Source organism: Drosophila yakuba, chromosome 3L, assembly GCF_016746365.2.
Source record: "Drosophila yakuba strain Tai18E2 chromosome 3L, Prin_Dyak_Tai18E2_2.1, whole genome shotgun sequence".
Classification (NCBI taxonomy): Eukaryota; Metazoa; Arthropoda; class Insecta; order Diptera; family Drosophilidae; genus Drosophila; species Drosophila yakuba.
In genome coordinates, this window is record NC_052529.2 from 3,592,798 (window position 1) to 3,617,531 (window position 24,734).

At 45.4% G+C, this 24,734-nt stretch overlaps 3 protein-coding genes across 9 annotated transcripts; 2 read left to right on the plus strand and 1 right to left on the minus strand.

Moving 5' to 3' along the window:
• The first annotated feature begins 10,272 nt into the window (after window positions 1-10,272).
• Window positions 10,273-14,792, plus strand: LOC6532727 (isocitrate dehydrogenase [NADP] cytoplasmic). Of its 6 annotated transcripts, XM_039374628.2 has the most exons (4): window positions 10,313-10,422; window positions 12,566-12,733; window positions 13,125-13,181; window positions 13,241-14,792. In XM_039374628.2, the coding sequence occupies exons 2-4, from the start codon at window positions 12,632-12,634 to the stop codon at window positions 14,540-14,542; spliced, it is 1,461 nt and encodes a 486-aa protein (XP_039230562.1). In that variant the 5' UTR covers window positions 10,313-10,422; window positions 12,566-12,631; the 3' UTR covers window positions 14,543-14,792. The 6 variants fall into 6 exon arrangements, with proteins under 6 accessions (XP_015049578.1, XP_039230562.1, XP_015049574.1 ...); XM_015194088.2 differs by lacking the exon at window positions 10,313-10,422 and having other exon boundaries at window positions 12,202-12,733; window positions 13,262-14,792; XM_002093433.3 differs by lacking the exon at window positions 10,313-10,422 and having other exon boundaries at window positions 12,203-12,733; window positions 13,292-14,792.
• A 55-nt stretch (window positions 14,793-14,847) lies between these two features.
• On the plus strand, window positions 14,848-18,925 carry LOC6532728. 2 transcript variants are annotated; one of them, XM_002093434.4, is made up of 6 exons: window positions 14,848-15,190; window positions 15,253-15,583; window positions 15,647-16,051; window positions 16,597-16,965; window positions 17,028-17,732; window positions 17,800-18,925. In XM_002093434.4, exons 1-6 carry the CDS (start codon window positions 14,861-14,863, stop codon window positions 18,675-18,677), a joined length of 3,018 nt encoding a protein of 1,005 aa, XP_002093470.2. In that variant the 5' UTR covers window positions 14,848-14,860; the 3' UTR covers window positions 18,678-18,925. The 2 variants fall into 2 exon arrangements, with proteins under 2 accessions (XP_002093470.2, XP_015049579.1); XM_015194093.3 differs by having other exon boundaries at window positions 17,786-18,087.
• Window positions 18,920-24,671, minus strand: LOC6532729 (rab GTPase-activating protein 1-like). The gene is made up of 9 exons (XM_002093435.4): window positions 23,761-24,671; window positions 23,184-23,462; window positions 22,793-22,976; window positions 22,543-22,730; window positions 21,388-22,484; window positions 21,145-21,333; window positions 20,370-21,089; window positions 19,860-20,312; window positions 18,920-19,449 (listed from the first exon to the last, which is right to left on the minus strand). Exons 1-9 carry the CDS (start codon window positions 24,065-24,067, stop codon window positions 19,282-19,284), a joined length of 3,585 nt encoding a protein of 1,194 aa, XP_002093471.1. The 5' UTR covers window positions 24,068-24,671; the 3' UTR covers window positions 18,920-19,281.
• Between the last annotated feature and the right edge of the window lie 63 nt (window positions 24,672-24,734).

Consider the following 24,734-nt stretch of genomic DNA (forward strand, 5'->3'; position numbering starts at 1 on the left):
GTTTTTCGCTGTCAGATTTTCAGATTATCCAGAGGGCAGTACGCAAAGTTATGAAATGTGCAGTGCCAAATTTAAGTTTCTCTACACAAATGAGTTTTGTCAAATATAACATACAAAATGAAATGAATAAAATTTTGAAACTTATTAAATACTATATGGGTAGAACTTTTTAAACCACCCACGCACTCGCCAAGAACTGACTGAACTCAAGTCGGGTGTAGACATCGCATATTGTGCCAAGTGGTCACTTCAAAGCGCTTTTGATCGTTTTTGATTTCACATTCAATTTTATATCTGCCCGCTTTGTTTCGCTCATTCTCGGCGAAAACTACAAAAAATTGCTTCGATTTTCGAGCATTTTCTGGAAGACAGCATCTTAATTTGAAGATTTATTTCAAGCACCGGAAGCGGAGCACCCTCCTCCACGAAAAAAGAGTTGATTGTCCCGAATCGAAATCGCATATAATGGCCATATATGTACATATATATATATATGTATATGTATATGGTTAGGAACATAGCCATAATTGACGCTGATTGTCCACGGTTACTTGCTTAATTCTGATTTCTCACTTTCGGGTGGGGGCAATGGAATCAGAGTCGATGGAATCAATCGATCAAGATCGAGGAAATGTGAGAGGATTGAACCCTTCAAAATGCTTATGAACAGGAATATAATGGAACTAGGCTGAACTAAAGAAAGTTGGAAAGATTTAGGCATATCTTATATAAAATGAAGAATAATAGAAATGTATAGTGAAAAGGTTTAGTTTAGTAGCAATTAATAACTCTGAAAATAGCATAAAATTTATGAAATACCAACTTTATAAGAAGAATTAAATAAGAATTTATTTTACATATTAAAAATCTTAAACTTAAATTTGAATACAAAAATGCTACCTTTCTTTTTCAAGAAGAAACCGTAAGATTGTTTACTGAAACCATTTGGTAATCCTCTTAGCAAAAGCCAAAACACTGCAAAAATGTTGTGTAAATTCAATAGAAACTATTGAAAATCGGAAAAATTTCCGATGGGTGAGCATTTAGTGTTGAAAACCATGAAATTGTTATTAATGTCTCGACAAACAGCCGGCAGCCAGTGGCCATCATCATCGCATTAGGAACAATGAAAAGCAAAAGTAAAACGAAATCGTAGCAAAGTTGAAGACACTGCATTGGAGAAATGTTCATCATCATCAGTGGAAGTTGCGGCAGCAACAGCAGCAGCAACAGCAGCCGCAGCAGCAACAGCAACTGCAACAGCAGCAGCAGCAGCAAGATCGGCGGTGGCATCATTATCATGGCCACGATCATCGACAAGTGGCGAACAATTGAAAAGTGCTTTTGCTTTGCTCTTGGGGGAACACGTGCCGGGTCTTTTTGGATTTTTATTTCTTATACTTCTGTTTCAATTTTTTTTTGGACTGCTATCGATCTTGAGTGCCGGTGTACCTGTCGCTGCCGCCACGCCCCCCGCCCCCCTATACACACACACACACACACACATGCACACAGGTGCCCAAAATGCTCGAAATGAACAGTTGCCGCCGGAGATCTTAAACTTTCATTTATACAATTGTCTTCAAACTGTGCCGCGCTTGCCGCTGCTCCAAAATGAAAGTCGGAACAAAATGGATTTGCTTTTCGGAATTTTTGTCCAACACAAGGCATATACACACAGCCAAAAAAAAATACAAAAAATTAAGAGAGGGAAAAAAGGCATCATTCTGCTGCTGTTTGCTCGTTTTGGGCCACTAGTTTATTGCAGTTTTGCGGCCATGTGCCAAAGGAAAGGTATGCGTACCTTTTGCCCACTTTTGCCCACTTCCACTGTCCAATATCTCGTTAAATCTAAATGTGCTTTTCTTTTCTGCCTTTTTTCGGGATCGGGATTTCTGCACGCGGGGATCGCTCTCCATCTCCATCTCTTTGCGCCCGATCAACTTTCGCCGCAGAATTTGCGAAAAAAAATCACACAAAAAAAAAAAAACTAAAAGTTGTTGCCCTTTCATGGTTCTCTGCCCATCTTGAGACCCTATTCCTGCCCAGGGTCATTGAACGAAGGTTTTGGCAAGCCAAAAAAAAAAAAAAAAAATACAAAGTACAAAATAAAGAAATAGCAGCCCAAACTGGTTATTATAATTTTTCGGCTTTCGCAGAAATGCACGCAGCTGCCCGGACAGCGTCCCCCATTAGGTTGGCCCCATTCCCGGGCCGATGGGTCCAGGAACTGGGCTTGGCCACATGACAGGCCGCGTCCCAGCCCCCGAATAGGCTCTACACTGAGAGAAAACGGAACTGATTCCACCATCTCCTACTGGCTCATCGGTGATAAGCCGTCGACCATTTATAGGTATCCCCCCTATTAAACAACATTCTTTTTTAACTGCTAAAGTTCATTTATTCATATGGTTTATACAATAACACATACTGAAACATCAGTACTTGAAATCTTCATTATCACTCTTATCATCTTTCGATTATCATTACAGACGTGGATAGTAGCATAGATTGTCTTCAGGTGTAACTTGTTTGGGTATTTGGCTTCGTGACAAATATGAATATTTTTTGAGAGCAAGAAGTGGGCCGCAGGAGGAGTGGAGTCCAGTCACGGGCAGCCACATCCACATCCACATCCACATCCCCATTTCCATGACCATTCCCATTCCCATTGCCATTGCCATCTCCATCTGCACAGCCTCATCCTCATCCTCATCCCCATGCCAAGTACCAATCCACAGCGGAGCACCGCGAACGCGGAAGTATTTAACGTGTTTGTTTGTCCATGCCAATTCCATGGCTTCTGCCGCATTTTCAGCTCCAGCTTCGAATTCTGGACTGGAGTTGGTGCTGCTAAGCTATGGAAATGGAGCTGCGATACTCCGATGCTCCGATGCTCGGCAGCAGTGGATTGTTGGCTCTTTCATTTGGGTTTGGTGAAAAGTGTTTTGTATGCAAATCATTGAAATTACATATTATGGCCAGTCTTGCAGTAAGTAGCAGTTGGCCTCAAACCGAACCCACTGACATGCACCGTGCAACTGGGCAACTGGACAACCTGGACAACCTGGACAACGTGGACAACCTGGAGCACACAATCGCTGGCTGGCCGGCGATGAAGACCTCAAATGGCCAATGGAGAATGGAGAACGCGAATGGAAAGCAATTGGCTGAGAACTGGCCACGACAGATCGTAAATTCATTAGTGCAATGTTTTCGGGAGGTCTGGCAGCTGCAGTCGATGTCTTAGTTTCAGTTTCCGAAAAAACGAAGTCTGAGTAAACCAAAAACCAAACCAAAATTCAACTGACACCTCCTGAGGAAGTGTTATGAAGCTATTCTGCCAGAGAACAAATTTAAGTCTTATTTACGAGGCTGAACTGGTTTCGCAAAGTAATTATTTGGTTAGGAATTTAAAACGAATGTGCTTCACTCACCAAAAGTAGAGCAAATATAGTATATAGAATTGAAACTAAACTAGCTGATAAATACGCTATAAAGATTCATAGTCTTTTTAACAGCAATAAATATCAAATAAATTGTGTCATATTATTCAACAAAGGTGCAACAAGAAACTAAATGTATGCATAAAAGTAAATTAACTAATTCAAAAAAGAAGAAAAGGATGATCTGCTCTTGGTTTATTTCGGCAGTTAAATTTCCTCTTATGACCAATCAATAGGATTATCCTTAGAAAGTGAGCCGCCGACCATTAGGAAGCGTCAATCAATTGGAGCGCAATTTCACTGCCATGCACGCACACACCAAATACCAAATTGCAAATGGGGCAAATGGGGCGTATGCGCAATTTCTAGTGCGAAAAGGAAGCGCGCGGCAGTCGAGGGGTTCGGATGGCATACTAAGTCGACTTTAATTAAAATGACAGACCATTAGAAAACCATTTGCCCAGATGAATATTTTTACGACTTGATTTGGCGCAATTGGAAAATGGGAAAACTGCAATTGGGCGAGTATGCGGTTTAGCCGGAGGAAAACTCCGCCAGTGGTGGCAAAAGGGGCGGTTTCCGGGGGCTTCCGCTGCGGCGAAACGAAAACTGATCATTAAAATGCACAGTTGAAAACGCAGGTGAAATCTCATCTGGCGGCTCTTGCGGTTTCACAGCCACCAGCCCATATACTTGTATATATGCACATAGATATATATAGTACATACATATATATAGTACAGAACAGTTCCATCTGACGCTTTCTACACGGCCGATTGAATAATGCCCAAGATTCATCATTAGGGAATTCGTGGTAAGTAAGAGCCTCGTTTTTCTTCGAAGCATACATTAATTGATTTGTTTCGTAACCGAAATTAGGTAATTCGAAGAGCGAAGAAGCAGCGAGGAAAACATTTAAACGCTCAAATCTTCTTTGACTTCGGGGCACACGTGAAAGTTCGTTCATAAACGAAAGCAAAACGTAAGCTAAACATTTTGTTTGTAGCATTTGGCCGGCCAGTCAATGTCATTAAACAAAATGAAGCAGAACAGCGTTTGGGCCATGAAAGGCTTTTAACGCGTCCAAAAAGGGTGGAGATCGAGGAGTTTGGGGAGTGTGTGGTGTGTGGTGTGTGGTGTGTGGATGATGATGATGATCATTAAATGCCAAAAAATGAGCAGTGAATGAATGCAGCGAATGAAATGCCCAGTGTTTCCAAAGTCAAATTATAGCAAAAGCAAAGCTAAAACTTTAATGTCTCGAATGCGTCGTTTCGTTTCGTTATCGTTTCTCATTTCTCCTCAGCAAAGTGAGTATAAGTATGAGTATATTAAAAGTGAAAACATGTAGCCGCTCTACTCATTTCATTTCATTTTGATTTCATTTCATTGGCAAAGGGACAGCAAAGCCAAATTGGCATACAAATTGCGTATACGTAATTTTAATTGATCATTTAAGCGATTTAGTTTCTGTTTCTTGTTGCTTACATAAAGCATTTCTTTTCGACTTTTTCCAACTTCTTCGCTATTATGCTAATTTCGCTGCGCATTTAGAAGGATTAATGAACGCCATTGACAGATGGATGAGTAAAAGTTGGCAATATTTTATGACACATTACCTAATCGGTGACTGCGGATCACAAGTCCAACTTTCTTATGCAAATATATTAATCATTAATTATGCTACCAGTGTTGTGACAAGAACTCTTTATTCAAATTCAATCGTAATCAGACTTTAAATTTTTACAATATTAATTAATATTAATTCATGTTAATAAATAATTTTAAAAATGTAATCTACTTAAGCCCAACTTCCTCGTTCCCTAACCAAATCGACGTTGACCAGCATCTCTGAAAATTCCTCTTCTTGTTGGCAAAAATAAAAAAATGCTCGAAGCAAGTGAAAGTGCCTTAAGACACATTCAATTTCGAATAATTTCGCTATCAATTAATAAAACGCGCAACGTGCATGAATGAGCGAATCCGAATCCGAATGCGATTGCTGTGCTCTGCTCCAAAAAGATCTGCAAAAGATTAATTGCCGGTCAGGTTGAGGAGGCATCATTAGCACATCATTACTGTCTGTCCCCAGTTGAAAATCGTAATGATTACTTTGGACATTTGAATGGGAAGTCTGGCATCTTGTTGCGGTGAGAAAAGTGCTTCGAAAGCGAAGGTCCGCTGTGTTCCTTCCTCGCCACACAAACCATGATGCTTTCAAAACTGCACGGATCCGCAATAGAAGGCCTGCCCTCCAGGCCTCGTGGGCAATATCTCTTACCCAGAAACAAAACCCGAGGAAGATCTCATGCTGCGTAAGCGTTTTAGCGCAAAACGATGAAAGTGCTGCCTGTCTGAAGGCACTTAAAAAAAAGATGTGATATATACTAACATTTTAATGGAATGAAGTCTAAAATAAAACTTAACGTACGCTTATTCACATATGGTCATCCATTACTTTCGGGTACACCTATTTCTTATATTCTAGTCAGTTCAAAAAACTGTTCAACTCATTTGTTTTCAGTGCTTATTCAAATGCTTCTTGGTGGCATTTCTCCCTGGCATGATGCTCAACAATTGCCAACCGGGCTGAATAATGATGGAAACGAAAAGCATGTAAAACATCGCACAAAAATCAATTGGAAATTTTACTTTCGACGACAAAAAGACAGATCGCAAATGGAGGCGGAAGATGGGGCCTCTATCCATCCAATAAAATGAGATAGACAATGTAGACAATGTGGAACTATTTGACAGCGCAATATGCTGTATAATTAAATTTCTTTCCAGTTTGATTTTCACCCTCCAAAGTACAAGTCATCCGAAAGACAGAGTTCCCAATGCCGTGAAGGGTTTTTAGCAAAACTTCACGCCTGTCACGGCCGCAATGAATTTGGCATTTGGCATTTGGCGCTGGGATGCCAAAAACCAGAAACGAACTGCCAGAAATGTATTTTTATCATATTTCACGAAAAGAGGGCTGCTTTCATGGGCAGAAGAAATGGGAAAATAATTATACAACCAACCGGTGTGCTAAAAATAAATGTTATAAAAAGAAGCCAATGGTCTCTTCCTGTAATCAAAGGTTCAATCTTCGCAGAAATCCATAAGATTAATAGGTAATTTATTCAACACTCGTGATAATCAATTATATTTAAATAGATCCAAGTAAATTAAGGAACCATCACTAAAATATGTAGATGAAAATATATATTCCTAATGTCTGGCAGCAGTCTCCTCCTTCACTTCCTGTAATCAAGAGACCCCATGTTGCCTGTCTCCTGCTCATTGTCCTGCCTTTAGGCCACTCTCCGATCCCAATCCCAATCGGAATCCCAATGCCAATGCCAATACCAATCCCATTCCCCATGCTAGAACGCAAACGCTTTCAACATTTCCGCTGCAGCTTCAATTACTTTCGAGCCGGTGGAAAATTTGCATACAACCAGATGGAACACATGAATTAATATTTGGCTATTGGCCATATTTAGCTGACACAACAATAGAAGCAGTCCATGTCTGGCATTAACCATGTGAAAGCCGAAAGCCAACCAGCCAGCCAAACAGCCAAGATCGCCGGTTCGAGGGCGCATTAATGATTTCTCACATGGAGCTGGATGCAAAACCGAAACCGCAGTCGCCAATTCAAAGTTGCGTAGCTGTGATCTTGGCCCTTGGACTCTGGGACTCATGTGGATGTCTCTGGGCCTGGTCGATACATTGACCCAGTGGACAATTGGTATGCAATGTGGCCAATTGGCTGCACTTCGTTGGCAAGCTCGGTGGCGAAATGGGAAAAACAAATGCCTTGGCATTGCTTTCGATTTTGAATGATTTCGCATACCCTTGCAGAAAGTTGTGTGGACTTGTTATTTAATAGTAATTTATCTTTAAAAATTGTTCATATTTATGATGTTTGGTCACTGCATAGAAGAAAGTAATTTCTGTTTTTTTATGACCAAAAATCAGGGTATCAACTTATTCGAAGCTTGCCATGCAACTTGCACTTGTATTCACGTGCTGCATTCATTTTCAAAAGCCATTCGCAATATGTGCAAGTTATTGGCAAGGTTTCCTAGTGGACAACGCTAACGCATTTCACCTGATGGACTGATGAACAATGCTTCGCCGCCTGAATCAGACGGGCAGTCAAATTAAAAACCAATCAATTCGATGGGAAGTAAATGATGCCGCAAAAGACGCAGACGAACCCAAATCCGATGCCTCAGTAGCCCACAACGTCAATGGTGGGCACAAATCGGGCTATTTTTGTAGCGGCTTAGCATACATTTGCATAAGCAGTAAAGTCCGATACATAACTGTAAACATAATGAAACGATCGCTGGATGAATAACATGAAAAAGCCTTCTAGAAGATCGAAGAAGCGACGAGAGCAAGAAAGTGATATGGAGCAGTTGGAGATTTCCTTTCCATGCATTCTACTCGTAAAACACATTTGCATCTGGGCTGGGCGAGAAATGAAATATGTGTCACACCAGATCGGCAATGCGATTAAGATATCAACTTTGGTATGAACACACAGATAGGAGGTGAGTTGAAAGCGCTTTGAGTATCTGGAGTGTTGAGTGATGAGAACTGGTGAAACTGAGACGGAACTTCAAAGTGGGATGATACCTGGTCCCTGTTCGGGCGCCATCCTGTTACTGCTACTACGGTGCTTACTAATTATAATTATATAAAATATATAGAAATCCTAATGACATACTTAAGATCTTTTCTATTTTTATATATTTCTTTGAACTCAGGCATACAAATTAGAAGACTTGATGATCAGCACGCTCCCATCGCTAGCACCATTGAAATGGAAACTGGCCAGGCTTACTAGCTAACTGAACTGGCTAACTGGCTGACTGGCTTACTGACCAACTGGCTGACTGACAGCCACACATCGTCTTTAGAAATGGCGCACAAAAGACAAGCTGCTGCTGTTCAGCATAGGAGTTGGTTCGTTTTGGTCTGTTTTTTGTTTTGTATGTTGTTTTTGTTTTTCGTTTTTATTTTTTTTCTTCTCTTTGACGAAATTGACTTTCTCCATTCAATATAATTAATAGTAATATTCCGATGCCCTGGCTACACACACACACACACACACGTCTTCAGAATGGTAACAACCAAAGACACCCGGCCGCTTGGAATGTGAACAGGAAGTAATTTGTTATTGCAGGCGTGCATTAGAGATCGAAAGGCGTTCGAAAATCCATCACATCACAGCGAGATCCGCTGCACGTGCACGGCATCGCAGTGGGAGAATTCCTCGTGGCGGTCAAAAGGCATTTGCACCGCACCACGGGGCGTATGGGTAACAAGTGAAATGGCTGGAATGCCAGCCGCTCACCCGGGCGGATGAGTGATGTGCGCCGGGTATTTACGAGCATTTTTCTATACGTATTTAAAGATCTGCCACATTTTGTTGTTTATGCAAATTGTCTTCATTCGAGGGCGCTGGCTACTGCTCACTTTCAAAACGACAGACAGAAAGCATATTTAGCTAATATTTAGGATGCCTTCTTTTGCTGCTGCTGTTGCTTCTGCTGCTTTTACTTTTCTCCTTAGCATTCCGCTGGCTGAAACTAAAAGTAGTTTACCAGACGCTTCTGTCTTGGGCATAATTTTTTTTTCCTTTTCGCCATCTGTTTACATAACGATGAACCACAAGAAAAGTAATAGTTTAACAATGCCAACTAACAAATAAGGCAGTGCGGGCACGCACTCCACGAAACTATCTGCCATCCAAAGTGTGAATGATGTGGCTGGGCAAGATCCACAGCAAGTGGCCATGTAGCCAAGTGGCCAAGTGGCAACCAGTGGCCATTTCACGTTCATTGACATGGCTAATGGCTGGCACTGGTGACTTGGACTCGAGCAAGGTGAAGTGAAGTGGTGCAGGGCAGAAAGCAAAGCACGTCGCACATGGAGGTTTCGCCGGCACGCGTTTATTTTACCTGAGAGGATGGGCCAAATCCGAATATGTTATTTAATGCATTGGCATGCACAAATTAAGATTCGTTATAATTGGGGGTTATGTAAGCGCGCATAAACGGCGCTTATCTAATGCCACACGGAAAAAACGGCAAAAGCAAAGAAAGCGCCGCAATTAGACGAGTTTTCTAGCCAGTTTCTGTCAAATAATAGGCCCAAGATCGAGTGATTTTCATGCGTGATCGGTTGGCTGTCGCCGCATTTGATGTTTTCCAGCCGCGTTGCTTGAAAATGCTCATCGGGTGCGGTCCCTAATGAGATGGTCAACTATGAACGGGGGGAAATAAAATATATGTAATTTTGTGCGATAAGAATAACAACAGAGCATGTTAATGAGCATGTTTTCTTGTTTTTTCCTACAATAAAGATTCATTTTGAAAGATCTCTAATGTTTATAACACCTTTGAAAAGAAGTAACTCTGTGATAATTGTATCATTTATTCACTTCAATTACAACCTAAGCGAAAGAACGTAGCACTCGCCTCTTAGTGGCAACACACTTTCGCACATTAAAAGCGGTCACAACAGAAGATGGCAATTTATATTTTTTGCATATTTAAGGCCAGTTAAACAGCTCCGGCAAACATTTCACTTTTGGAGCACATTTTATGGATTTTCTTTTAGCGCCATTAAGGCAAACGATCGCACGCTGCCCTCAAAAGTTGTGGTAACTGAGAATTCAAATTAGATGTTTGGCGGTTCAGCAAGACGAGCGAAAGCTGTGTGCTGCAGAACTCGAGACTAAAGCTTAAAGTTTGCGAAAAGCTCAGAGCGAGCAGCTGATTGGAATAACATGTTTTTATCTACGGAATTATCTTTCACACGCGCCACTTCTTGCTCTTTATTGTTGTCGTCGCCAAATCAGTTTCAGTTATTCGCTGCGTCTGATTGGGAGTGGTTCGCCATCTTTCGGTCTGCAATAAAATTTAGTCTGTGTTCTAACGTTCTAAATCCGGCATTTTAAACAATCTGAAAGGTAAGTGGAGCATTCGGGAAGCGTTATATAAAGTCAGTTCAAACTCCACGGCCAAACATCCACTTTTGATCGCATTCCAACCGGCTTTTTAATGCTGAATATTTACTGCAACGGCTGACTTGCACTTTATCTGAGCAAATAAAAAATGGTGGACTTCCAAATCGTTTGCGATATGTAGATTTGCAACAATTCAAGCCTTCTTAAATGCAAATAATTAGCGCTGTTTAACTTTATGCATAACCTCTGGCCCAACCTATTTGGGGCCGAACTTTCCCCACCGGTCTGTTTTCATATGCATTTTACTTGATTGCCGCTGTTTTTGTTTTTTCTTCGCACCGGTTTGCCTCCTCCGAAAAGAGAGATACAGATAAAAAAAAAATGAGAGAAGAGTTGACAGAGAGAGAGAGAGGGCTATATGTGGTTAGACAGAGACACGTAACCCATTCGACAGGCCTTTTCACTGCCACCTGATTCTCCGGCTCTCCAGGTGCTGTCCAAAGTTTAATCTTGAATTCGTGTCGACATTTTTAATTAAACCTATACAATTACTATGCATATCTACAGATAGATGGTTCGAGAAGACCTCCAGATAGCTCGTATCTCATTAGCACTGTTGCATGCACAAATTAATACCATCTTTAAATTTCTAAATTTTCCCTATGTTTTCAGTGCTTATAGGTGCTTTTCATCTTAAAAGTTTAATAAATTGGGCACAGCTTCGTAGATTAACGAAAAAAAAACCATGTCTAAATAGTTCTCAGTTTTCTAATTTCTCAAGCCAGAAAACAGACCTCTGTACATGTAATAATTATTATTTATATACCCGTGTGAAAAAAAAACCTTTTTTCTAAAATTTCTGGTGTATTTCAATTAAATTTAAAATGTTCATAATGTCCAAGGGTCAAAAGCCATAAAAATTTGACTGCTTAATCTTGTGCATTTCAATTTTAGTTCTTACTAACTTAAATTTCAACAATAAATTATTCTGGGGCTAGAAAGAACCCATGATGGGAAAATACCATATGGATTAGATCTAGATAATTTACTCGCCCCTTCATAACAATTGAAAATCTTATCAGAATGGTACCATGTTCAAAGTCTTGTGAAATTCATTTGGTGAAAGCATAAATATTGTTTTTTCGACCGACTTCCCCATTTCCATCACCCAATAGTGGGCGTGGCCTGAGCTTGTGGCGTGTTCAGCGATCGCGCCACCTCAATATGTTAATTAGATATACATATGTGCCTCTAAAGATTTTGAGATATATTAAGCCAGACGATTAAATCAGAAAAGACAAAACCAGAAAAGCATCACGCAATCGCTATTGTGTTTTGGAAGTAAGTGGCATTGACTGAGCAGATAAGAATTGTGGACGTTTCGAGATAATCAGAGCGAGCCTCCCTCGCAACAATAAAACACATTGGCGCCCAAGTTCAAAAATTATCTAAGCTTTGACATGTCATTTCGACAATCGTTATCGATAATACCACGAGTTCCAGCTGATAGAGAATTTGAATGAAGTTGAATAAATTTGTCAAGTGCCACGCGCTTTTCTAGTTATTATTCCTTATCAAAACGAGTCGGCCGTGAACTTAGAATAAAAGTGGCGGGCCGGCAATAGTGGAAAAGTTTTTCGCCAGCTGATAAAAGCAACAGTTGTCATTCGAAAGAGCGTCAGAGAGATAGAGGGAGGAGAAAGCAGTTGAGAGAGAGGGACAATGCCACCCCCAATGCGATAACGATTGACAAATCAGCCGGCGATAACGATTACATGTTTACCCGGTCGCCGAGTGTTTATTGTTTTTATACTCTTGTTACATTATTAATTAAAACTGGTGGCTTTTAAGTGCGCCGAGTGTTGTGAGAGCAGCTTATCAAAGTCCGAGGTTCTAAATCTTATCTGACTGGGCATTTAGAGCGTTGTGATTACGCCGATTGCGCAACAATTTCATGATTGTACGGCACCCAAGAGAGTCTGGAACTGCAGCGTATAACGGCACTTTACAGTTATCAGTTACGGTTTGAGCGCGTCTGACGCCCACAGCATTTTGCTTTGTCCGGAGATTTCTCGCTTTCCCGGGACTCCAGTGTCAGTCGTATTGTTTCACATTGGTGACAAACACTTTCGTCTCTCGTTTCCAGTCGTCGGTTCATTCATAGTAATATTACCCACATACACATCCACACCCACATCCAACCGGTTGTAAAATGTTCGCCCTGCGCCGCACAGCCGCAATGATGACGTCGGTCCACCGGCAGCCCCAGCTCAGCCAGGCCGTTTTCCGGGCCAATTTCGCCATCAGCGCCGCGGTAGGTTCTCCTTTCATTCTTCTCCTCGTCCTCTGTCGCTCTAAGTCTTTCTGCTTACCAAATTTCGGATTAGGGTGCGTCGATGAGTGATAAAAAAATATATTTAAAATTTTCCAAGTTTAAAATCAAAACTATAAACAATCGTATAGCCTATGCAGTTCTGCTAGCATCGAAAGATAAAATTGCTATATTGAATATGTTATTTTAAACAATAATATATGGAATATTAAAAGGTTAAGATAAGGGTTTACTTTCGAAACAATGTTTTTCATATTCTCTCCATCAATATCGACACACCCTATCCCAGCGGGATCAAAGTTCACTTTGCTTTGAACAGCTGTCATCTTATTATCGTTATAAGTTTCGCCTGTATCGCCTGAATCGTCTGTAGGACCCCAAAACCCGCAAGATATCCATGGATAATGAACGGATTTCCGCCGTGAGCGAGGTGAATACTGCAACACCGCAGCTTGCAGACATAAATCCATTTTTAACCTAGCTAATAAGATTACTATCCTGCCCATCAAGCACTCAATTGAGGTATGCTCTCCCGCACAGATGGCCCAGAAGATCAAAGCCGGACCCGTGGTGGATGTCCTCGGTGACGAGATGACCCGCGTCATCTGGGACTCCATTAAGGAGAAACTGATTCTGCCCTTCCTGGACATTGAGCTGCACACCTACGATCTGGGCATTGAGTACCGTGATGAGACCGAGGACCAGGTCACCATTGACTGTGCCGAGGCCATCAAGAAGTACAACGTGGGCATCAAGTGTGCCACTATCACTCCCGACGAGAAGCGCGTGGAGGAGTTCAACCTGAAGAAGATGTGGAAGTCGCCCAACGGCACCATCCGTAACATCTTGGGAGGCACCGTCTTCCGTGAGGCGATCATCTGCAAGAACGTGCCCCGTCTGGTGACCGGCTGGCAGAAGCCCATCGTGATCGGTCGTCATGCCCACGCCGATCAGTACAAGGCCGTCGACTACGTGGTTCCCGGACCCGGCAAGCTGACCCTCACCTGGAAGGGTGCTGACGGTCAGGTCATCGATGAGGTGATCAATGACTTCAAGGGCCCCGGTGTTGCCCTGGGCATGTTCAACACTGACGCTTCCATTGTTGACTTTGCCCACGCCTCTTTCAAATTCGCTCTGGACCGCAAGCTGCCCCTGTACATGAGCACCAAGAACACCATTCTGAAGAAGTACGATGGTCGCTTCAAGGACATCTTCGAGGACCTGTACAACAAGCAGTACAAGAAGGAGTACGAGGCGGCGGGCATCTGGTATGAGCACCGCCTCATCGACGACATGGTTGCTTATGCCATGAAGTCGGAGGGCGGCTTCGTGTGGGCCTGCAAGAACTACGACGGTGATGTGCAGTCGGACTCCGTTGCCCAGGGCTACGGATCTCTGGGTCTGATGACCTCCGTGCTGCTGTGCCCCGATGGCAAGACCGTGGAGGCTGAAGCTGCTCACGGAACAGTGACGCGTCACTTCCGCTTCTACCAGCAGGGCAAGGAGACCTCGACCAACCCCATTGCCTCGATCTTCGCCTGGACTCGTGGTCTGCTGCACCGTGCCAAGCTGGACGACAACGAGCCACTGAAGCAGTTCGCCGAGACCTTGGAGCAGGTGTGCATCGACACAATCGAGGGCGGCGCCATGACTAAGGATCTGGCCATCTGCATCAAGGGCAGCATCAACGCCGTGCAGCGCAAGGACTACCAGGAGACTTTCGAGTTCATGAACACGCTGGCCAAGAACCTGGAGGCTGCCCTGGCCAAGAATGCCGCCGCCGCCAAGTGACTACCCGGCGCTCAGGTCGAGCAGCAGGCCTCGCATCTCTAGAGAACCACTCAGCGAAGTCTCGTCCTCGTCACCATATTCACAATATTCCCATTCGTTTTTGTAGATGTGCATGTCCTAGGCTAAATATCCGTGTCCTCGACGCATGTTCCACACTGTTTCATTGTCTCTGCGAGACGCAAAAAAACCCTGATTTCCCTTTAACGTCTAACGGAAAAGAAATTTCAAATAAATGTATTTTTATACCGGACTCGAGAGGTCTTTAACCCAGTCGAGGGTGGGCTCGTTACGAGGCCCGGCCCACTTGTGCGGCTTCTGATGGCTCTGGGTTTATTGGATTTGTCAGCGAAATGGCCACAGTTGTGTTCTAACATTTGGCGGCACCACACCGAGACGATTCGAGCGGAAGGGGATCAGGATCCTGTTAGAAGGAAGAAACTATCGATGCTAGCCGAAGCATTGGGCTATGGCTACCTGCTGGCCTACGTGATCTGCCTGCTCTGCTGGCCAGGAGAGGCGTATCCCACCAGCGGTAGTTACCGGGATCTGGATATATGCAACCATTGGGACGGACGACGTCACTTCCTGGAGCTGGGAAGTCCGGCCGGCGAGCTGCACGCCCGTAATGTGACCACCACTGCCTATAGAGTAAGTGTATCTTCCAGTTTCCCTTGATGCGATTTGGTCCGCAACTGTGAACTTACAAGCAGAGCTCGCCGCTGGGCTTCAAGAACGATGCAGTGGCTGGGGATGTGTGGTACCAGTGCAGCCTGGAGCTGGTCACCTGTGCCGAGTGCGTCATCCGAGTGGCCTTCACCTATGCCAACTTCTCCAAGAGTTGTGGCAATACGGGCGGCAAGTCCAGCATGTGTCCCTGCGAGCATATCCAGTTCTCGGAGCCGCCCTACGATTCCACCATATCCGGTCAGGAGTTCTGCGGTGATGGCAAGGTGTTCCGGAGCAAAACCAGGACCCTGCAGTTGAAATTCTTCTACAGAGCCAGCAATGCGCACGTCTTCTCGCTTCAATACTTCTCGGAACGTAAGATTAAGAATCAGTTGGTAGGTGTTTAAGAAAGTTCTATCTGGATTTCTCTCGGAATAGGCAACGTACGGATAGTCAGTGGTTCGCCCAAGCAGTCCATTGTGGGCAATGGGAGTACAAAGTCCCAGCCGCAAGTGATCTCCACGCCGTATTTCCCAATGGCATACCCTCGCGACTACGGTATCGAACACATCCTTACCTGCGAGGCGGACAACTGCCAGGTGCATTTGGATTTCACAGACTTCCAGCTGGGCCTCACCTCCACTCTGGAGATCTTCGACTCCAATGGCCAGATGCTGGACTCCTATACGGGCGAGCACTTCCGTCCGCCGATCACGGTGAGCAGCGGGAAGTCTCTGCTCCTGCAGTTCCGTGGAAATTCCGCCACCGGAGTGGGTTTTCGCGCCGAGGTCAGCTTTGTGTCGTCCAAGCAGCTCAAGGACGAGCGACTGGTGCCCTACACAGGTGAGTGAGTGGGTTGCAGTACACTGAACAAAAATTAAATCTATTAAATAGTTCAATTCTAAGATTAAGTGCAACAGGATTTTAGAAGTATACAACAATATGATCTTCAGTTTATAACTCTTTAAATTTATAAACTTTCAAGAAACTCCAATTCGCTTTAAGCTTGAACCCGATTTCAAGAAGCATTTTTTTTCTCTGTGGGAATAGGGACATTTGAATAATTGTCGGATTAGTCGGGCACTTGAAAGTCTGCAGGCAATTGTCATATTGATTTTGGCAGAGGAAGTGGGTGGTGGGCACTTGGCGAATATCAATGTCAATGCAAGGCGCTGAAGTGGAAACTGGGTGACTCTGGTTGGGTTCGGTTTGGTAAGACAATCGATTTCTTGGATCATTGCCCGACGTGGTGGTGGTGAGGCCAACCCTTGTATATATAATCCGGGAATGGGTTGGTTATGCACCATTGGGGCAGGTTGGATCACATGGCATGATGCAATCGCATGGAAATATGTACTAACGTATACTTATCTGTATTCCTGCTTTAGATTGCGGCGGAATGGTTACCGGACCTGGTGGCGCCATCACCATGATGAACATGATCGAAAATGCCACGGACGTGCGGCTGTTTGACTGCATCTGGATTATAAAGCCCGGCAACAACTACATGATGATGAAAACCCACATCTCCTTGAGAGTCGATGACTTCTACGGCATGGCCGCCAGATCAGAGCTGACAATCCGGCAGGGCACCACCTCGGATGCCGTGGAGATCGAGAACGTGATGTGGCCGAACAATGGACTGAGCAAGGAGAGCCATGTGGCGCCCATTCTCAATGGCTATTACATTCGACTGCGAGGCGTATTCGGGATGTCCTCCAAGCTGGCCATCGTCTACAGCGTATTCAACTACTTGAGTGAGTTCGATTGGACATTCGGAATATTTCAATATGTATAATCTCCAATTCCAATGGTTTAGATTGCTACATTGGCTCGGAGTTTCTGTGCGGGAACAACCATTGCATTTCCATTCGCCTCCACTGCGATGGCTTCGACCATTGCGGGGATGGCAGTGATGAACCGGACTCCTGTGAGGAGGACTGGGCGCACCTGCATCACGATCGTCGCTGGTACTCACACAAGCCCAACTATTACTTCCCCAAGATAGACCAGTATCCGGATCTCAAGACGGCCACGGGTATTTTCATCATCAGCACACTGGGCATATTCGGTGTGCTGTCCGGCTGGATGGTGATCCTGTACAGGATGGGGGTTAGAGCACGACACCAGCGGGAGCTGCAAAGTCACCTGCAGACGATCAGCGAGCTGCTGGATCGCCAGGACGAGGATCGCACGCCCGATGAACCACCCAGCTATGAGGCGCCACCCGATTACGAGGAGGTTATCAAGGTGGGGATGCAACAGGAGCTACGGGAGCCACGTCGCCAGAGACGAGCTCGTCGAGCTCCCCCTCGAGATCGGAGCTGCAGTCGTGCCGCCAGCAATTGCACCATGCAATCAGTGCTCCCACTGCATCGCAGCTGCAGCCTGGAAAGAGATCAAGAACAGCCCAGTACCTCGGCGGCGGCAATGACCCATGCGGTGGCGGCCACGGATACCACGGAGGATGCGGAAAACGTCCAGACGATGGCCCAGCGAATGCTCCTCGCCACGGCTATTTGTGGTAGGTCGAGAGTTCCCCCAAATCCCACCCTGCAGTCGCTAACTTACCCACAGAGTCCCACTTGCAGGCACTGCAGGCACGTCTCTCCCGACAGCAAAGGAGCCAGGGCACCGGGTCCAATCCGTGGGGATTTCAACGAGCGCGTCACCGATATCCACTGGGGGTGAACTACCCACAGCAGGTGGGTCAGCCACGACGCCCGGTAGCACGGCAGATGAGTGCACCCAGGGAGGCGACTCACTTAGCATTTCACTCACTATAGGCCTCCCCTCCACGACGGCAGAGAGTCCTGTGACAACCGACCAGAACCAATTCCAGAGTCCGGAACAGACAAACAGCAACTGCACGGAGCACACGTACCTGAAGAGATCGTGGCTGGTGGTGCAACAGGTTCCAGCTGGAAGGGGCTACCGAGTGCGGAGACTGCGACACACCTTCTCCTCTCCCGAAGCCTTCACTACCGATGAGCTGCATCTGCCGTATCCAGATTTCCTCAGCTACGGCACCAATCTTCCACATGAACGGAGTAGCAGTAATTTCGGATCAGAGTTGTCGAGGGATCCATCGAGTTATAGTGTGGGAAAGCGAGCTCGTTTGACCCCCGAGGACACAAGTGAATCGCAAACCATTACCCAGGAGCTGGAACAATCCAACCAGACACTCCAAAGCCATGTGATAGTGGAAAGTCAGCCGAGTCACAGCGAAAGTGAGAGCGAAGGGGAGCAGCAGGTGTCCTGCTTTGGAGCCGTAGCCCAGCGACCCAAGCGGCGTCATCGGGGTCATGTAAGAAGCCGATCCTTCAGCAATGCAGGTGGCGGCAGTGCCGGAAGGAGGCGTCTTATGCAGCGCAGCTCGTCGGCCGATCTTTTGATGAACTATGCGACAATGGCGGTGTCGACGCCACAAAAAAGGAGCGAGGGAATGCAGCGGTTGTTCTTCATCTGAGCGGCAGTTTCCAGACTGGAGAGTGGATATGGATAAGTGGAACGATAGTATTAAAGCCTGGTGTGATTCTGGTCGGGATCTAGTCACATATAAATAAGCCTGTTCCTTACGCGAATGTTATTATTGCAATTATTAATTAATTACAACTTCATCGAGCTTTATCCAAATCGGGAACAGGACTCAACGTTTGTAATCTTTATTATATGTACCACACCACAAAAAGAATTAAATAATTACATTAATTAGCATTTTATTTGTTTATTTATTTATAGCCGTTATACGTGTAGCATGTGCCAGAGCAAGTCAATATGTGCCCCAGATCAGATCACAAATAACAACGAACATCCATCGCCCAAGATTCACTTCAACCCACTAATTGATCTGGGGCACATCCTGACCACCACTGCCTTTCGGGTGCCTCAAAGTGCAAAATAATAAAAATCTATTACTCGCGTACATATAGTATATGGAAATCAAAATGCACATTTGTATATGTATTTATAGACGAATATGATAAATAATACCAGACGTAGTCAATGCCGTAGGTCTGCCTGCTATCCAGATCCTCCTACGTTCTATCTGTATCTATTTCGCACTGCTGATCCTATTGCTGCAGCTGTTGCTTGAGATTCTCAGCTAGCGATTTGCCGGTGTCCAGGGGCACCACTATATTGCGCAGACTGTCGATGCTGTTGCGCAGCTTGGTGGCCTGAAATTTGCTGGGCAACTTCGGCGAACCTCCCACCGACGCAAATGCAAAGGTCTTGTACTCCTGGGCAGCCGTTCGAGGAACCAAAAGAATCAGATTCAGTATGTTATATACACGGGGTTTTATTTGCAACGCAAAATATCAAAATATCAATGAAATCATAAGCAAACTTAGTTCATGGTACTAAAAAAGACACAGCAAAAAGCTTCAATGCCTGTGTAAAGTCGACTAAATAAAGATTCTCAATGTATGTCATGGTGTGAGGTTACGCGCGTAATTAAATTAATCAATGATAAGTAATGGCTGGGTATTCCCAGGTAGCTTAAAGTATTTCGAAAACATTCCTGGAGCTCAGCTCACTGGCTGATAACCAATGTCTTAATTATAGAAATTATACATACAAAAACTTACAAATAATAAACTGAAGAAATTTCAGTAATAACAGTTGGCCGGATCACTGGACTCTAGGTTACCTGATTGCCGCTGGGGGAGCTGGCCTCGCTCAGAGTAGTTGGCGCCTGGCCCATGTAGGATTGGAATGTGGGCATCGGTCCGCCACCGCCATTATCCCGATGGCCGCTTCGGGTGGTTACCTTCTCCTGCAGCGAATTAAAGGTCTTCGATAGCCAGGGCTGCCAGCTGTTGCGGTTGGTTTGCAGTTCACTTAGCGTGTTGCTGAGCTGATGATTCAGGTCCTGGTTCTTGCACTCGGCTTCCACTTGGGCCAGCTTGGCCTGGGCCAGCTCCAACTCTAGTTCGCGTATGCGTTGCGATGCAGCGTTTAGAGGATCAAGTGGCCCCAGTGGATGCTCATTGGCATTCCGCATGGCATCGGTTTGCCGCCTGGCCTTGCTGTCGTCTGGCTTAGCGTTGTCATTGCCGGCGTCGATCTGCTGCTGACAATCCTGGCAATTGGAAACCATATGCTGAAGGGAAATCGAGAAATGAATATCCAGTTATATTTAGAAAACAAAATAACTCACCATCACTTTTCCTAGAGTCTCGCTTAGAGTGTTCATGTCCTGCTCTTGGCGCTGTATGATTTGCTTGTATTCCTGTATAATGCCCGTGTGCTTCTTCTCCTTCTCCACAGCTCGCTCCTTGGCGGAACTGAGTTGTTTATTCAATGCGTCGATTTCCGCCTGCATTTTGCGCCTCTCCTCGCCGAAACGATTCTCGTAAATCTGTGCTTCCTTCTCTAGGCGCTCCTTGTGCTGCTTCTTTAGCAGAAACTCCTCCTCGTACTGCTTCAACTTTTTTATCTTGCGCTCGCAGGCTTGTTTCATCACCTTGCGTGCCTGACTGGAGCTGCGGCACTTCTTGGGCAACGTTACCCGGAAATACTTTAGAATGCCCTCGAAATCAAGCTGTCGCAAATCGGATTCACAGATTGATAGGAGAGTTACGGCCACCTGGAAGAGCACAGGTAGTCCGTCCAGCAAAAAGACATCCAGCACGTGGAACACGAAACACAATGGGAATCGCGCTGTATATAAGGTTAGGAACCATTGGGAGGCGTACATGTGCGTCTCAATGCCGCAGGCCGTGAAGTGCTCATGCAGCTTGGGCAGCTGATCCTTGATCAATCGCTCCAGTTGGTAGAGACGAAGGTAAAGGACCTCGAATCCGGCTTTGTAGAGATCACGAAGTCCATAGTCGTACATAAGCGCTACCAGAACACAGAACGCATCCTCCTCCGGCATCTAATGAGAAGTATGTGTAAGCATTCATTCTAGGTAAAGTGGATCAATTACTTACATGAAGGAGCAGACTAGCTGCTATAAAACTTAGACCTTGACAATATCCAACCTCGCTGTCATGAACGGCATACGCTTTGGACACCTTAAAAAGTGCGTCTTGGCCAGAGCCGCCAATTTCTTTGAAGCATTTGTGCGCCGGAAAAGTGCGATGGATGTCCCGCTGTATAACGGTCTCACATTTGGTTTCCTATAGGTAAATTACCAATCAATTTCTTTTCAAATTAATAGCGTTAATACTCACTTTGGTGATTAGGATCTTGTACTTGTCGTTCATCTCCATTCTGCCCTCGACGTTAGCTAGCTTCTGCCAGATCTTCTCACGCAGTGCTTCTGGGACGCCGAGGCGAACTAAAGGCGCCAAGTTTTTCGGTCTTTTCTCGGAGTCCCACTCCCGCAGAATGGGATCCCACTCGTCGAGCGTGTCCTGCGAGCAATCCTTGGATACTTCACCAGTGCCACTCAGCAACGGCTCATCTCCATCGCTGCTGTAGTCCGAGGGGCAATCATCCTCAATTGAGGCAATGGACGAACTGCGCACAATGCGCGATAGATTATTCATACCCATCTTGAGCAGGGAGGAGCTTTGCTGGTGACCCGGCTGCTCCGTGATTTCCTCAGAGGGATCAATGCTATTCACTTTCCAATTGGACTCGTCGGTGCGCTTTAGATGCAAATAGAAACGTAGTGTCATGGGTCGCTTCGACATAAAATGGTCCATAATACGCATTTCGCTCGCTGACTGAATGGTCACTGGAGTCTCGATGACGAACCTAACCGGTTCCTGTATGCGTCGCATCACAATGTCTACGGCCACAGTGAGATTGGTCTTGGACGACTCAAGATTTAACTGCTCAAATGCCTTTTCCTGTGCTTTCCATTCAGCTCGAATTGTATAGGGCCAGGTGGAGCTCTGCTGGGCATTGCTGTCCGATTCGCTTGTTACTCCTGTTCCGCCCGGCTGTATGTAACCCATGCTGTGCATGTCGATCAAATGCATATCCTTTTGGACTACTAGTTTTCCGGGTGCCACTAGGACACCGAAACATCGTTCAATATGCAATGGTTGAAGAACGTTCGACGGAGTCTGTTTGACTGTGATGCACACCTCCTTATCTGTATTCGCCCGTAGCTTGAAGCATCCCCTATCGCGAGGAACTGCTGCATACGAGTTCTTTGCCACCCGCTCACGGATCTCTAACGAGACTATGAACTCATATCCAGCCGTGTTTAAAGGATTCCCGCTTAAATCGGAGGTTACCGAGTTGGCCATGTCAACGGCCGAATTAAGGCTGCAACTCATGCTGGGCGGATAAGTCTGGAATGCCTTCTGGAAGCAGGCTGTGGGTGAAGATTTAAAATAAACCGGGGGATGAAATCACTGTATGATCTGACTCACCGCTGACTTGATTAACCGCTTCGGGAATATGGCACCGAAACACATGGCACTGAAACAATGCATCGCCGTGGAGCCAAGTGAATGCAAAGCATCCGTTTTCCACCGTGTCCACTGGTCCTCGATAGTACAAGATAATGCTGGATATCTCATAAGTGGCAATAATAGTATTGCTCTCGGCATCGTGGAGGCTGTAATAAGAGCATTATGACGTTCAGTGAATCAATCACGGGGCAGTGAAAACTTTACTCACACAACCAGGCCTTCTGAGCAATTGGGTATGCTCACAGTGATCTTTAGCCCCACCGACTTGGAGCCACTATTCAGCTCTCCCATGATGCGATATACCTCCGTCTCGGATTTGGGGGCATTAATGTTGGCTGCGCCCAGATAGGTGACTCCGGAAAATATGGTGCAGCCCTGATCGATTTCAGAAACTGAAAAAGACAATAAAAGAACAACAAGCTTAATTAAATTTCTGGTATAATGACTGTTGCTTATATATATATTTTTTCACATGGATTGAAACAAATTATAAAGAACTCTAGGATAATAATGGCTTTCGTAACAAAAGAGTTTATAGACAAATCTCTGGATTACCCTTTGATATTCGGGATTATAACAAAGTTAAGAAATCTGCTCACCCTCCTCGTCGGTGGTATCGCCCTTCTCCGGCTTCATGGCATCCTGTTTTTCCTCCACGCAGGCGGGACTAGAGTCTATGCAGTCATAGAACACTGAATGGCCCACTCTGTTTGAGCTGGAGGCATCGTCGAGGGTCTCCTCGCTCTTGGGTGAGAACAAGGTGCAGGGGAAACGCATCTCGGGATCGGCAGATCTCCCGCCGGAGCCCGTGAGCGGTAGAGTCAGAGACTTTTGCTGGTGACTCGGGAGACGTGGCGCTGACTTCTCCCCAGTGGCAGCTGCAAATATGTAAATTGTCTATTACGCGACGAGCAATAACAAATGCCTAATTATGCGGAATTTTGTTTAAGGGAAGTATTATTATTCGGTTTGTTTGTCGTTGTTTCCATGACAGCGTAGCACTACGGCTCTGCGCCGATAAGATTGCAGCTGGTTAGGCTTAGCAAACGATTGGTGTTTCCAATACTGGAGCGACCGCGACGTTGTGTGCACAGCTGGCGTTGGGCAGCGACTGAGTTTACTTCAGGCTACCCAGGGCAACCCATTCCACCCTCTCAGTTGTGTGTCTTCACTCACCTACGCCGCGTTCCAACTCCAGATCTTTGAGGGCGTCCGTCATCTCGTGCTGTATGTCGCTTAGGTTGCGATTATGGGCCATGTCCAGTGTGGGCGAGCGATCTCCTCCAGCTTCGGGAGAGGACAGAGCCAGAGCACTCAGAGAAGTGGGCGGCTTGCCTCCCACTGCTGGCTGAGTCCCCTCCGGGTTGACAACCTGCTTCACCTGCTCCATGGGACTGGCCACATTGCTGTCGGTAACTATTTCGTACTCCCCGCTGGTTGTTATCGAGGATTCCGAGGACTTGGTGCTCAGATTATCATCCATTCCAAACACTCAAGGTTGCCTCAGTTCCAGGCACTCCCAAATGGGTTACTCTTTGTTGTGTGTGTGCAATGTATTCCGACTTTCTTTATTCGTAAGCCCTAAGAATTGCGCATTTTCAGGGCAGGTAAACAAATCAATTTCTGTTCCAAGGCCACGCACTCGCACACGCTTTTAATAGATTTCGTTTTTAATTTGTCCAATTTTCAGCGGAGTCGCATTGTTTGGCTTGGTTCCGCCGTAAATCGATGACGAATCGGTACGGTTTGGTTGACTTTTTGGGGGCGTACACACACGCGCATGTATGTCACACAGTGCCCACTTCGCTGGGGGACTTGGGGGGTTGGGCCTTCAAGGGGGTGGTGGACGGTGGGGTCGGCGGGGTCAACAGTTTGCTTCTATTGCCTCTGCGCTTGGATTCCTATGGATTTTTTGTTACTTCAGTGCATGTAGCTGCTTTCTGCTAACACTTTGGTTAATATATTATGGCCTACACTTTAAAGAACTGTTTTACATTGTTTTGGCCTTGTACTGATGTGATTTTTATCGGGTTTTAAGCAATTTTCTTGCGATATTCCGTCTGTTTTGTTTACATATTTTTCTGATAGTGATGGCCCACAGTAGATCGATTCCTATCGATAGAAAACAGCTGCTTTGCGTTTTTCAATAC

What these genes read in the sequence shown, in the direction of transcription:
- LOC6532729 (XM_002093435.4), bottom strand. Translation starts at nt 24,067, where the DNA reads ATGGATGATAATCTGAGCACCAAGTCCTCGGAATCCTCGATAACAACC. An exon ending in ACAAGATCCTAATCACCAAA is followed by an intron (nt 21,334 to 21,387) that starts GTGAGTATTAAC and finishes ATTTACCTATAG; the next exon opens with GAAACCAAATGTGAGACCGT. An exon ending in GCTCCCCCAGCGGCAATCAG is followed by an intron (nt 19,450 to 19,859) that starts GTAACCTAGAGT and finishes ACGGCTGCCCAG; the next exon opens with GAGTACAAGACCTTTGCATT.
- LOC6532727 (XM_039374628.2), top strand. Translation starts at nt 12,632, where the DNA reads ATGTTCGCCCTGCGCCGCACAGCCGCAATGATGACGTCGGTCCACCGG. An exon ending in ATTTCGCCATCAGCGCCGCG is followed by an intron (nt 12,734 to 13,124) that starts GTAGGTTCTCCT and finishes AATCGTCTGTAG; the next exon opens with GACCCCAAAACCCGCAAGAT. An exon ending in GGATTTCCGCCGTGAGCGAG is followed by an intron (nt 13,182 to 13,240) that starts GTGAATACTGCA and finishes CTAGCTAATAAG; the next exon opens with ATTACTATCCTGCCCATCAA.
- LOC6532728 (XM_002093434.4), top strand. Translation starts at nt 14,861, where the DNA reads ATGGCTCTGGGTTTATTGGATTTGTCAGCGAAATGGCCACAGTTGTGT. An exon ending in GCTTCAATACTTCTCGGAAC is followed by an intron (nt 15,584 to 15,646) that starts GTAAGATTAAGA and finishes CTCTCGGAATAG; the next exon opens with GCAACGTACGGATAGTCAGT. An exon ending in GCGACTGGTGCCCTACACAG is followed by an intron (nt 16,052 to 16,596) that starts GTGAGTGAGTGG and finishes TTCCTGCTTTAG; the next exon opens with ATTGCGGCGGAATGGTTACC.